At 42.4% G+C, this 14,587-nt stretch overlaps 1 protein-coding gene across 1 annotated transcript; it reads left to right on the plus strand.

The window, feature by feature from the left end:
• Position 1: 1 nt before the first annotated feature.
• Positions 2-8,584, plus strand: ACP6 (acid phosphatase 6, lysophosphatidic; the record flags this gene model as incomplete). Its single annotated transcript, XM_085323049.1, has 10 exons — positions 2-73; positions 1,872-2,000; positions 2,093-2,223; positions 2,906-2,985; positions 3,873-3,960; positions 5,507-5,639; positions 6,350-6,450; positions 7,601-7,696; positions 7,899-8,064; positions 8,396-8,584. Coding segments are annotated over 10 exons (1,134 nt in total), but the record flags the coding sequence as incomplete, so codon positions are not given.
• Positions 8,585-14,587: the final 6,003 nt, after the last annotated feature.

Here is a 14,587-nt window from a genome sequence, read left to right on the forward strand (position 1 = left end):
GCTGAAGCTGGTTCAGGTGGTGTTCCGGCACGGGGCGCGCACCCCGCTGCGGGCCGTCCCGGGGGCGCCGCCGGTGAGCGCCGGGCCGGGCCGGGCCGGGCCGGGGGGAGGGGTAACGGTTCGTGCCGCGGGTGGAGCCTGGCGCTGCCGGAGTGTCTCTGTGCGGGCACCTCGACACGGGGGCGGCTTGTTCGGTTAGTGAGCGGCGGGGGGGGGCACTGTTCCCTGCACATCGAGCGTGCTGCCCGCAGCTCTGAGTTTGAGGTGCACGTAGATACATCTGTATATTTGTATACGCTGTGTGTACCGTCATCTGTGAGCACGTGTGGTGCTCCGGCTGTCTAGGCACACGGAGCATCAGCGGCAGTCCTGAAAACGCTGCTGGGTTTCTCTCGAGTGGGCTGCCGAGTTTTGCCTTTCTAGAGGCTGCGACACCCCAAGGCTGTTCCAAAAGCTTTTCTAGCAAAAATTCCCTGACAGAGTGCGCTTCTTCTGGATTAACCAAGTTCTGATCTGGACAGTAATGGCAGATGTTAGCTACCTGCGCTGCGCCGTGCCCACGACCACCTCAGGAACACACAGGCACTCAACAGAAAGCACACCTAGACTCTCCAGCTGCACTGGTAATGCTGCATTATGTCTAAAAAATACCAAACAGTTGGGCAGTACAAGTCCCCTTTTACACCATCATAGACTGCTGCCATCCTGGATCTTTCCCATTCATAATGTAGAATTAGAACACTTGTTATTTTCAAAAAATATTGCTGTTACACTTCTTGTGCAAGGAGCATGCATGTAGGGCTGAAAACTTGCGATGGTAGTGAAGTGCCTTGCCTTAACAATATAGAAAAGATACAGTAAAAGCTAAAAACACTTTTAATTACGATGTTTGCAGTGGCTGGGTAGCAGCAGGATGTTTGTTGTTGCTGTCCTGATCCATGAGCTGACAGGAGTCATGCTTTATTTACGATGAGATAAGTTGTGTTAGCATTGGCTTTAAGCTTCTGTTGATTTGTGTTTGAAGCTCAGAAGAAAATGATGTTTGGCTGAAGTGCTACAATGCAAATTTTTGAGATGCTGTTTCACTTGTATCAGTCTAGAAATGCGGGTTTTTTTCTTTTTCTTCAAAGGGACTATCAATAATAAATTTAGGGGAAATGCAAGAATTTGGAAGTTAAAATTGAATAGATATAGCTTTGTCGCACTGCATGATACTGGATGTGCAGAAAGACAACAGAGGGGACAATCATAGTTGTGGGAACCAGCTTGTAGGGAGCCTTCAGATTAAGAAAGCATGGAGTGGAGTCAAAGGGCAAAAGCTATTAGCTGCAGCAATAATGCGGATTGCAACTGTGCATACTGAGCCTACCATTTCAAAGAGCTCTGCGCCTTAATGCCTAGCACTAAGCTGTTCCCCAGCAGCCAGTACCCATTGTAACAGATATTCAGCAAACACGCACTTACTTGCTTTAGTGTTACTGCATTGATCCGACTACTTATAGCCTCCAATAAGGCAACTTCTTGCGCTGGCAGATATTGGTACTAATAATTAGCTTAAAGAAACCCTTCAATGTGTAATGAGTAGTAGTAATAGTGATTGCCTACAGCTTCTTCAGTTGTAAGGGGAAGAAGGCAAACACTGTGTCTCAGCACTAGGTGTATCTGTGCACAATGCAGAGCAGATGAGCAAGTCCGAGACGATGCACTGCTGTTGTTTCTGTATGTGCTGTATGGTAAGAAGAGTGGTTCTGTTTGGCTCCATATTGTGTTAGCTCTAAAGTAGCACTCTATGACTCCATGACAGTCTAGCATTAGTCTAATGCTCTTGAAGGTCCTCATTTTCTACTGAAGTGTTGTTTGTTTTGAAACAGGTAGAATGGCATCCCGCTCTTTTAGATGTACCTGCTCAGACTAAGTTTGATTACACAGTGACTGACCTAAGCGGAAGACCACGACCTCCCTCACCCTATGACGAGCAATACAAAAAGACCACATTCAAGGTGAGGCACTCTTTCTTGGTGCTTTCATATTGCTTCCAGAGGCTTGCTTATTTCCATTTTTCAAACAGGTCTCTTCCTTTCTCTCTATTCAGGGTGGTGCAATTGCAGGACAGCTGACAACACTAGGGATGCAGCAGATGTTTGCTCTGGGGCAAAGGCTGAGAAGGAGCTATGTGGAAGAAGCAAACTTTCTCTCACCAACATTTAAGCCTGCCGAGGTCTTGTGAGTCTCTCAGTTCCTTTCTGGACCTTTCACTGTTTCCTCCTTCCTGACATGAACCCCTATGCTAGGGAAAATTCCTGAGCAGCCTGCCCCAGCTCACCACAGCTAACCGGCTTGCCCCTGTGCCATCACTTCTGCCTTAGTCTGCAGAGCCCAGTATGAGAACTCACTCATGACACAAAGCATCCAATTTCCTAGCAGTGCTGAGGGGGACTATTCAGAGACAGATTAATCTTACCTAGGTTTAGCCACTGACAATGGTATTAAGTAAACTACGTGTATGGTGAGTGAAGAGAAAAAAAGCATTTCTTGAGCACAATTTAACTCACTGTAGAGTAAACAGCTGAAGTTCAGTGAAATGAAGAACACCCTTGCTGCTCACGTTAATAGTGCTGGGAGCATCTGGCTTAGGAGGAGATACTTCACACTTGAGAAGTGCCCATTTGTCATCTCCATTTTTTCTGAAGGGAAGCTAAATGGCAATTCAGACACTAGTGTTTTTTTTAAAAAAAAAAAAAAAAAAAAAAAAAGATATCCATAGCAAGGTGAGATGAATCCTACCAGAGGATTCTGAAGCCATGGAGAAAGCAGAATCCCTCTGTTCCAGCAAGTCCTCACCAGCTGCAGCTCTCTCCACAGGAAGGAGAAGGTGTTACCTCACGAGCTGCTTTCTCTCTTTCAGTGTCCGTTCCACTAATATTTTACGGAATCTGGAGTCCACGCGGTGCCTGCTGGCTGGGCTGTACCAACAGCAGAAAGAAGGTTAGGGGAGACTTCCAAGCAGTGCCTTTGCTTTCTCAGTCTTCCCTAGATACACATCTTACATCCCAATTTTCTTTGGCTCCTAGTTGTTGCCTCTCCCTTTGTTCTTGCCCCCCACCCCACTTCCCCCATGATCTTCTGTTCCATGTATTCTCTATCAGCTTGTCACTTGCTCCCTCTCTTTATGTAGCTTTCTGCTGGCGCCCAGCTTGGATCTGTTACCATCAATGCTGCAATTTCAGATCAACTGAGGAGGTTAGCATTTACCAGCTTCAGCAAAGAGTTCCAGGCTCACTGTTCACAAGGTGCATTGTTGCATCTGAAAAAAACTTTTAGATAAACCTGAGTATCTCATCCTTAGGAGTCCCCAAATCCTTTGCAAGTTTGGCACCTGGTGAAACTTTCAGCTGTATCCTGTAGTTGTCAAATACTCATACAGCCTGTAAATATGCTGCATGAATGCCTCATCTCTGTTTTCCCATGTATTCAGTTCCAGGAACAAATAGCAAAAGTGACTTGCCAGAGATTATGACTCCTTCTGGCACAGAAACTAATTTTTACCACTAGAAGAAATGAACACACAACTAAGAGGAGTTATATGATGCATAACAGACAGCCCCCCTGGAAATAAATGCAACATACAGAGAAACAAAGCTGGTGGATTATGTTGAAGGTGATAGCTCAGTGGGAATTGCTAGCAGACAACAGTGGACTTGAGCACAAAGCCACAGATCAGGCTATTTTGTCTTGTGCAACAGAACTTCAGGGGAGTTGCTGTGCACAAGAAATTCAAAATTTGTTCTCAAGACTGTGGGAGTGATTAAAGCACCTAAAGACATGGAGTTGCGCTAGGGATCATAGAAGCTTCCTTCCTTCTCATTCCACAGGACCTATCGTCATTGTCACTGATGAAGCAAGCTCTGAAATCCTCTATCCCAATTACCAGAACTGCGAGCGCCTGAAATGCTTAAGCAGGTAATTGCCAGCCATGCCTCCCATATGATTTCACTGCTGTTTCACTTCAGTAGTGGTAATTTAAAACAGCACATTTTCTTCCCATTTCCCAATTTCTTCCCCTGCCAGTTACTAGAACGGTTAGCTAGTTGTTATATAAAATACTAGGTGAGAGGAGCCAAATACTATGCGGTGGCACCAGAAGAAAAAAGTGTTTGTGTGTGTGCGTGCGCATCTATGTAGAGAGAGGAGCAATCTTCTGGTTTGGAGGTTACTACAACATTCCTGTCAAATTTACACCTTCAAACAACTAAATAAATATATTCAGCTATGACACACTTAAAAGTCCCAACAGAGACTATTTAAGTAAAATAAGACACATCCTACATAAAAAGAACACTCGTGTTTGCAGAGTCAAGTATTCAATAAAGAAAGCCTAAGTGTAAGCCAGGTTAGGTATAGGGAGCAGGGAGTGGAAATTAGACAGCAGAGGCAAGTGTATTACAGTTTGATTGGGTTATATGCTAGCATATTTTTGTCCAAAGTTCTTCAAGAGTTATCAGAATTGATTTGCAAAAAATCATTATTTAATGCTCAGCTCTGCAGACAAAGGATTTTTCTTGATAGTAGTGAGATGGTGGCTTGTAGAAAGAGCTCAGGAAGGTCAAAATACATTCAGACTCCACTAGTAACATCAAGTGTGCAAAAAGAGAATGAACTGCAGGTTCTTTCCCCTGCACACCCCAAGCCCACCAGCTGTGTACATCTCATGACTGTATCAAGGTGTTCTTTTAAGGTGCAGTAAAAAGCACTGTCCTAGCTTAAGGCTACCCAAAACTTCCAGCATCCACTTTGGAATAAAAACTAGAGCTGTTCCTCAAACAAGCAAACAAACAAACAAAAACTCCTGTCCCCTCCCTAACAAAGCAGGGGCAGAGAAAACAAAAGGAAACCCATGCAACATATTTGAAGTGCATGGCCAGCACTTATATTTTCAGCTAAACAGCAGCTAGATGTTATTAAATGAAGTTAAAAACAGTGTAAAGGGAGCTGATGTAAAGGGAGCTGATGGCTTCTGACAGAGGGAATGGTGAATTTGTTACAGGTGGGTCTCTCTAGATTTTTCCCTTTTCCCACACCATACGGAAGTCAGCTTAAAGTTTCTAACCCTTCTCTTGTGAGGCAGTTAAGGGAAAGGCTACACCCTAGAGAGATTTGCCATGTTCCAATATGACCAGATCTGTTAACTAATAATACACAGCCCTCACTTACAGGAACCTCCTTCTGAGATGTTCATATCTCATCTTGATTTTTTCCCCCATCTCTGTGAGAGCTAATAGCAGGCTCTGATCCATGGCATTCAGACACAGTATCTGCCCTTTCTGCCACTGAGATGCCACACCAGGAATTCCTCAGTATCATGTGGCACTTCTAGTCTCTTCTGTCCTTCACTGATGAGAGGCAACTCCACTGGGATAGGAAGCACAAAAAGACCTAAAGAGATAGAAAGAGATGAAGTCTGAAGTGTGAACTGTGAATTTTCTTTTTCTTCTTAATCCCCTGACAGGCAGAAGTTGAAGAATGCTCAGCTACAGCCAGGTATCTCTGATGACTTGAAAACAATTAAGGAGAAGATGGGTATTGATGGTGATAAGTCTGTAGATTTTTTTCTTCTCCTTGATAACATTCTCGCTGAGCAGGTGAGCTGAAGTATATCTGCTGCAATGTCACAGAAAGAAATCATGCATATGGAGGAAGCCACAAAGGCGCTAACACCTGCTGATACCAGTGGGGGTCCCCATACCCTTCCATGCAATCCAGCAAGCTTATAGAAATAGCATAACATTCATGAAAGCAAGGTGCCAAGTCATCTTTGCTCTAGAATGGCTGAAGACTCATCTCCCATATTTATGTTCTTATCTTAAAATCCAGTGTCTCTTTCAAATGTAATGAGGCAGAGCAAAGAGGGCAGTTGGGTCTCATTACAAATTGCATTCTTTTTTTTTGACAGTTAGCATCTACAGAGTCATCTTCATCCTAGTTCTAGCATATTGTCCCTGAGCCATATTTCTTCTGATACTGGAAGGGAGTTGTGTATTTTTGTACACCCCCTTAATGATCCATTTTTTGCTGGAGCTAATGGTAATTAGACCTGCTGGTCCATCTGTAAATTGAATAGTTCAAGGCCTGTTATACTCCCTTCAGATATAAGTGTAGCTTCAAGAAAAAACATCCATCATTTTGATACATGGAGCAAATCTGTATGTTTAAAAAACCCTACAAAGACTACCCACATGAATACCGCAGTGCATACTTAAGTCAGAATGCTGTGATATGAACAGCTGCTTTCTGTGGACAGTTATCCATCTGTCTTGGCTACCTGTTGTTACATTGTCTACTCTTCTTCCAGGTGCACAATTTGCCAAGCTGCCCTGAGCTGAAGAACTTCCAGCAGACAGTGGAGCGTCGCTCTGTTGACTCAGTGCTTTTCTTTCTGGAGGAAAGTTCAAGGTAATAGCCTGTATCCTTGCCCCCAGCTTTGGGGGCTGTCATGGGCTTACACAAGGTGGATGAGCTACACCAGCTTACTGTGGCAGATACAAGACAACCTTGCGATCAGCCACATTCCCACACTAGAAGTTACTGCCTCCTCAGGAGGTTTGTACCTCAGCCATCTCAGTACAACGTCCAGTGCCTTGGGTAACAAGCACAAGCTAGGGCACGGGAGTCAGCACTGAGGAGGCCAAGATATGGGCTTATAACCTGTTTTGCTGGCAGTTGTAGAGGGAGTAATCTCCTCCAAGGAGCAGTAGTAAGCCACTGTGGCAGGCATTGAATTTCTCAGTTGCCACAGTTGTTTGAATGAACCTGTATCACAGCCAAAAGCAGAAGAATCTAGAAGGGTCCTGCCTGAAGCTGAGGCTGCATGAACAAGGTTGTCCCTGCAGACAAACACCTACAATGTGAATTCCAATATGACACAGTTTATCCCAGGGACAATACCTGCGTGGCTTGGCTAAGAACTGTTGATGCTAATGGAAGAGGTGATGCCTGACTCTGCACACTTATAGCCCAGTTCCACAACATCTAGGAAAGCCACGGTCAAGCTCATCCTCCATTCCCATTAACGTACCCATTAGGTAGAGGGCATTTCTTCACACCAGAAATTGTCCAAACATCTTCTCTTCATTCAGTACTAGGATAAAAAAAAAATCTTTAAACATAGCTGCTTTCTTAGCCTTATATTTCCTCTCCCCATCAAAAACAAACAAATAAACCACCTTCAGTTGCTCTTTTGCAGTCAGCTATGGTTATCTTCCTTAGTTGAAATCCATGCATGCAAAATCACAACTAGGGATATAAAATAGGATATAGAACATCAAGGACTCTGGCTCTTGCTTTATGTAGACCACATCTCGTGAGACTGCCTTGTTAACACCTCTCCCTTCCCAATCTGCAATCACATAAGAATCTCTACGGTGATTAAGCAATTGTTGAAATAAAAAAGTAACTGTAGGAATCACATTTAATGGTCCTTAGCTGCATTCAGCAGACTTTATCAATTTGTAAGAGAAAAGCAGGTGCCCAGGTGTTCATTTGAAACTACCTTATTTGAAGGTTAAAAAAAAAAAAGGCTAACTTTTTTCTACCTCTTTTATAGAGAAGTTCTTCAGATGAGTGTTGGTCTCCTTTTCTATACCTTACAGAAGAACATTACAGAAGCAACAGATCCCTCATCTCCAGCTGAAAAGGCCAGGTACAGGGCAGATCTCTTTTTCTAATCGTTATAAATTCTGACTTGCTGTCAGTATGAAGAGCTAGTTCAGAAGGATGTTGAATGTATGGGTAAAGAGAATGAGTGCTTATCTGCTAGAAAAAGCATGGGTGATACTGACTATCCATGGGGAACATAGCTAACATTTTAAGGGTTTTTTTTCCTTCCCTTTTTTTTTAAACAGAAAGCTCATTCTCTATGCTTCTCATGACGTTACCCTTATTCCTCTCCTGGTGGCCCTGGGCACCTTTGATCACAAGTGGCCACCTTATGCAGCAGATGTGACCCTGGAACTATATCAGCACCAGCAATCCAAAGAGTGGTTTGTTCGCATGTCTTACCATGGTGAGGTAAGAGCCCAGGGAAAGTTCATCATGCAAATTATAGTTGTTTGGTTTTGCCATGCGTTTGCATAAAACTGTAACGTAAGACTTGTTTTGAGCATGCCATCAGTCAAGCCAAATAACACAGTAAGACAGCTAGAGCATGTGCTTGCTAGCCAAGATACCTTTTCTCTTGAGCTGGCTGTTGACCTACTGTGAGTTTTAGACAAAGTCTTTTAACATCTACCTCTGTGTTTGCCTTAACTAGCATATTTCCCTGCTGCAGAATGCATCAGTAACAACAACAAAAAAAGCACTGTGTGCCGGATCTGTGATTTTTGTCTCTTTGCCTTTGCAGGAACAAGTGGTAAAAGGATGCAGGGCAAGTCTCTGTCCACTCAATGAATTTCTACAAGTTCTTTCACAGTACGCTGTCAGTCCAGAGGAGTACAATAACCTGTGCTCCCAAATGGAGCAGAATCAACAAACTGACTGATAACTGACTCGTAAGCAGTTATCTTAAATTAAACTTACTGTCATAACCTTTGACTATTGTATTTTTAATTCTTCCCAGCCTTCCCCATTCTAAAGCTATTTCTAGATGAGGAGAGCTGTTCCTACTAGACACAGGGTGGCACAGTGTCTCTCTTCACTGTTAGCAGCAAGATAAAAGAAGCCACTAACAGAATGGCTGGAGTTCACTTCCCAGGTATCCATACAAAGCAATGGAGAGGCTGAAAACAGCAAAAGAGAGAACAGACTTGTTTGAATTGCCCTGCTGTTTCAGGGTAAGAGAGCAAACACAACTATTCCTCCTACACTAGGACTGTGGGATGAAGTCTGTGCTACCAGTCTTAAGGACTTCAATATTACCACTGCTTTTATACCTAAAGAGCTGCAGAAACCACTGTCCCTTTCCCTTTCTTCATGTTCTAGAGTTGCTCTGCAGAGAGATTATCCTCCCAAATTGCTTGTATTTAGCTACCTCATCTACTTGAAGGCACTTCTTTGCATACAGAACCTCTCCAGGGGCAGAAAGACTCCATATCTCTTCCCTGCACTCCTATAAATATAGGAATTCTGCTGTGAACATGCAAAGCCTCCACGGTGGGCCAAGCACAAAAACACACATTCCTGGTGAACTCTGCTTAATGCTCTTTAAACAAGGAAGTCCAGGCAGCTGCTACTGACATCAGCTTTAGGCAGCATTGCATCTATTTTGCACTTGCTAAAACAGTATTGGGAATATACCAGCATTCATTAGAAGTGCTTCTAGTTCTTTTAGCTGAGATGATGATGCTTTTTCCTCTAAGTCAGTACTAAGGATCACTATGTAGCTAAAATGCTTTTTTTTTAATCAATGAGTAAAACCTGGAGCCTGACCCACTTTTTGGGGAATATGAAAAGACTACAGTAGGAAGACTACTTAGTAAAATGATCCTGCAGTTTTGGTTTGGTTACCCCTTATGACCCAAAGAAAACAGACTACAGTGATGTTGATATGTCATTGATAGATACATGACTGGAGGTAGTAGGCTACCTTTCCCTGAGAAGTGTGGGCTAGAATTAGCTCTACTTTTTCATTAGACTGCTCCCACCAAAATTACACGTTAACATCATGTACAATGAACAGAGTAATTTGAATACTAAATACATTGCTGTATTTAGTATATCAAATGGACGTCTCAGTGAACTGCTATTAGAAGCTGTCAAGAAAGCAAATAAAACATTGTTATTTTCCATCAAGTTCTTTATACAACCTAAAAACATAATGTCATTATATAAAAATCAATGGCCTACTCTTGCTTAAGAACAGTGTGTTCTGCTCTAATCTCTCTGTCCCTTAAGCATGCTATAAAGTATTTGCAGAAGGGTGATGGAAACATTAGGTATACGATAGTGAGTTACTCCTGACAGACATGGACTGCTTGGGAAATGGCACATCAGGAAATGTCACCAAAGGCCTTGGCCATATCAGTAGACAAAACAGAACTTCACGTACCTTTTCCTAAAACAAGAGCAAGAGCATATCCCAGCAAAACTGAACAGCAATCACATTAAAAACTGCAGCGCAACCAAGATCAACAGATCTAAACATCACAAACTGTTCCAAGTGCACAGAAAATTATTAAAGGGCATTGCATTCACACCATTAAAATAATCAAATCACTCTAGGCAGGATAGCATACATTTCAGTAACAGTGGAAAACATCTAAAAACAAGCCAGTTTCTTATTGGCAGTGGCTAGGAAGAAGCCTCCTCTGAGAGCCGGTTATCCCATAGCTGTCTCTTACAGGGGTTTCTGCACTGCCCTCAGCACCTGACCCAGGCCTAACCCCTTCCCTCCGTATGAAATTACTTGGGCCATGCCTTGCTCTAATGCCACAGAGTAACTCCAAAGCAGCAGTGGCCCACAGTACAAGGAAGGAACTAGTTTTGACCAAACAAGGTGTAAATAATTGTTTCAAAAGGGAGTTGCTGGAACAATGGAAGAGTTTTAAGACCAAAGGGCAGATTTAAGTGGGAAGTGCCAAACAGCAAATACAGCATGGAAGGGCTGAGACATTTCTGAGAACATGAAAGTATTTCAAGAAATCAACGCTTCCTTAAGGAACCAAGGCATCTCCATGGAATAGGCTTGCTCTAACCAAAAACTGGGAGTCAAAACCAAGATGATGGGGATGGGGAAAACACACAGCTGTCTTACCTCAGGGTTGTTAATACAAGAATTTCCAAAATCAGCTAACAAATTTAACCCCAGGTTCCCTTATAAATTTGAACATGAAATTAGTTCCTCCATCGCTATTCTAATTCAATGCAGTTAACTCAGGCTGGTAAATGTAACCTCACAGATTTTCATTTTTGCTTTGCAACCCCATTATCACATACTATGTTGCATTTAAGGCAACAGTAGTACAGTGGGTGATCAGGAGCAAAGATGTCAATTCAATTTAAAGTTTTGTTTTCTCCTGATGTAAAATATCCTCTTTTAGAGTTTCCAGTATCAGTTAAAACAGTATCTCTTTTGTTCCCCTACTTGTGCTCTGACTCAGACAAAAACAATTGTAAGGTTAAAACCTGAGCGTGTAGTAAGCTGTCACAGTGAGGAACTAGATCTCACCCTGAAGCACTTTGAGCATGGCACCGAAGGTTTGCCAGCTGCAAGTCACAGGGGATCAAGAGGATATTGAGCTCAGTATACTTGTCCACAGTTCCAACATAACTGAGCAGTTGGATTTGGGTTTTTTTTAATGCCTGAAAAACACTCCAGATGATGTGCTTTAATTTTAAATAGAAGCAGCAATAACAGTGTTACATATCTATCATACAACCAGCATTAACAGAAATAACTGGTATCTGTGAACAGGCTATAGATTGAAAGATCTCTCACTAAGAGGTCACTACACTAGGAAAAATGATACTCTAGGCACAGAAATAAGACAAAATATCTTTCTTAGCTTGAGAATTACTACCAATTTGATACAGTGAAGTGTGCTCCACTAAATGTGGACCTATATGGAATATGGAGCCACCTCTCCTCAAGAAAGATCAAAATAGGGAACAGGTTTCAGCAAACAGCCTGCCAAGACTGCATAAAGAAGGTATTCATCATCACTAGTGCAGAAAAAAAAACCCCACTAATCAAATGTAGCTTTTCTGCCATCAGAATGAAATACAGCACAATAGACAATCAACATACCAAGCACCACAAAATTAGGTCCTGTATATAGCATACTTGTAACAGCCTGAACATTTCATCACAACAAATGCTAAATTCGAATTGTTTTAAGGAGCATGTTTATGATTCCCATTTATCACCAGACAGGATTCAGTTACCCACACCTACTCCAAGTTGGGACATGTGTATCGTACCACAAGCACCCCCAGCATTCAAGTCTCGAATAAGACTGATGCAGTTCAGATCTCCACGTGCTGGTCTCTTCTCCAAAGCATTACCCACTGGTACCACCAGGAGTTTAGTACTAAACTAAGACTAGTTAGTCACTTGCCATATTCTTCAGGAGATAAGCTAGCCCATAATTCTCAAATCAGTTTTTTTTTGGATTGTGCTTAAAACTATACTTTACGGATGACCAGTTTGCAACAGTCCACTACTTTAAAGCAAACAGATTTCAAATACTTTAACTTTTGATTTAAGCGGCACGTTATTTTTGCGTTTCAGAAGTTCACCATCTGCTGGGTTTACCTTTTAAGTCTCTCTGCACTCCGGCTGCGCAGCCATCTGGGATGAGATAATTTGAACAGCAGACTGTTTCCTCCCATGTTACTAGAGAGGAAGAGCAGCCAAGCATGTATGAATAAAGTCTATTTCATTCTTTCAAACAAAGGTGGAGGAGGAGAATTCGAAAGTTAAAAAAAATTAAAAAAGGCAAGAAAGAAAGAAAGGAAGAAAACTAAAAATGGCAACCCCAGTTTCCATCTTCAACTGCACCATGACTACCAGAGCTGAGTCACAGTTACTATTGATTATAAATAAGCGGGAGAGAACAGAGCCTGACTTACAGATCTCAAGGTAAATTTGCAAGGCTGGCAGCTAGAAAGCTTTTCCATTTGTAAAGTGGAAAGGCAAAAGTAGAATCAGCGCAAAACAAAGCAGCTCTGTCTATACCCACCAAGTCGATTTTCAGACTAGAGCCAGCTAAAGCATTAAAATCTCTTGCAGTTATCCAGGGGGAAATCAGGTAATGCCACCGACGTTAAGCGAACCTGTGTGGACTCAGGAGAACCTACATCATCTACATTTTCTATAGGAAAAAGTCTTTTTAAGATACCAAATGCCAGAATTTTATGTTAGATGGACATAGAAGGAATCTGGCATCTTAAAAAAATCCATCCTCTCACCGTTGAGTAGCTTCGAAACCATGAACCACCTATGCTAATTTTTCCAGATAAAGTCAGACTCTGAAATCCTTTGCTATTCAAAATACCTCAGCAGGTATAGGAGTCACTGAGGAAGATCATTAAAAAAATTCCAGGTTATTTCTATGTCAATCAAGAAGTTTCTTTATTCAATATTACAAAAATATTCTGGAGTCGTATGGCAGAAATGGCAACACTTAAAAAGATTGCACTGTGACAGCTCCTGTGCAAGATCCTAAAAAGGAAGCTATGCGATCATTTAAAGAAAAGGTAACTCTGCAGTAACGCTTACTGTGTCATTGTCAGCTCTTTCTAAAATCTTGACAAGCCCGTGCTTCAGGCACACTACTTGTCTTGTTAGACGGAAGCACCAAAACACACATCCTACACTTTGTCAAAAGAGTAATTCTCACCCAAAATCATTTTGAATTTGCATGACAGCACAAAGGTGAATTTGGAAACAGCCACCAAAATGTGTTGAGGATTGCAGGCCCACAAAGGTGCGTGGGTTTGCTCTTTTTGTAATATTAAACTTTGGTAAACCAGTCATGGACAACAATTTTTTTTTCCGCATGTTAAACATCAGTTAATTCTGAAAACCTCTGATGCACAACTATTTTGAAGATACTCATTCTCCACATGAAGTTTCCCAGTAACAGCCAGCCCTTTGATTTAACTACTCATTGAAATACGTTCAAATAAAGGTAAGGGGAAGGCAGAACTGCCTCGGCAGACAGCTTCAGAACCCGCTCCCTTCCCTAAGGATCTTCCTCCACAGACACATCCTGGTCTTCTCCAGGAGTAGTGCTCAACTCGTGGTCAGCATTTCAGTGTCTCGTCTTTCACTCCTCATAGATAAAACCATAAAACTTGCTTGTTGAAATTCTCTCAAAGAGAAGTTTGAAAAGATGGACAGGGGATTAGGAAGCAATCAATGAGAACCACAGCAAAGCAACAATTTACCCAGCAGGGTTGTCTTGATAAAAATCTGCTCACCAGTGATTTATCTCTCACCTTTGTTATTTAAGTTCATCCAGTTCCCACTGAGCAGGCTCTGAGCAACTGAAGTCAGAGACTCTATCAGTCCAATAGCCCCCAGGGGGACACACAACCCAAGCGTCCTGTGCAGCATCAGTCTCCAGGGCTCAGCAGGCAGACATCACTGCTTAAGGAAAGCTCAAAACCACGTATCAGGTAGTGCCGCAAAAACTCACCATGAGGAAGCAACAGAGACAACAAGTTTTATCTGTTTTCTGAACCTCTATAAATTGAGGGAGCGGACTGTAACCACCATGCTTGAGGTGTACTGAAATAAGATCTTACTCCAAGGAAAAGCAAGCTTTTCTCAGTTCTGGAGAAAGCAAACAGAAGTGCCTTGCAAGGAGCATACAGCTGCCTACGGACCAGATCCATATGAACAGCCAAGGCTTGCCCCACCTGTCTCTAGACTGGCTGTGACCATGTGCAAGAGCAAACAGTCATCTGGCCAGCCCTCTGATGTACATAAGACATAGCTGAATTGGATAAAAAAGACAGTTCATTTTTGTAAGAAACAATATATTTTATTTTTCTGACACCACAGCCCTGGCGAGTGGTTTTGTACCAAATTTAATGGAGGTTACACAGAACGTTTTACGCTGGGGAGGAAAAAAAAAAAATAACCACAAAA

Source organism: Rhea americana, unplaced genomic scaffold (assembly GCF_003343005.1).
Source record: "Rhea americana isolate MKP2758 unplaced genomic scaffold, rheAme1 scaffold_81, whole genome shotgun sequence".
Lineage (NCBI taxonomy): Eukaryota > Metazoa > Chordata > Aves > Rheiformes > Rheidae > Rhea > Rhea americana.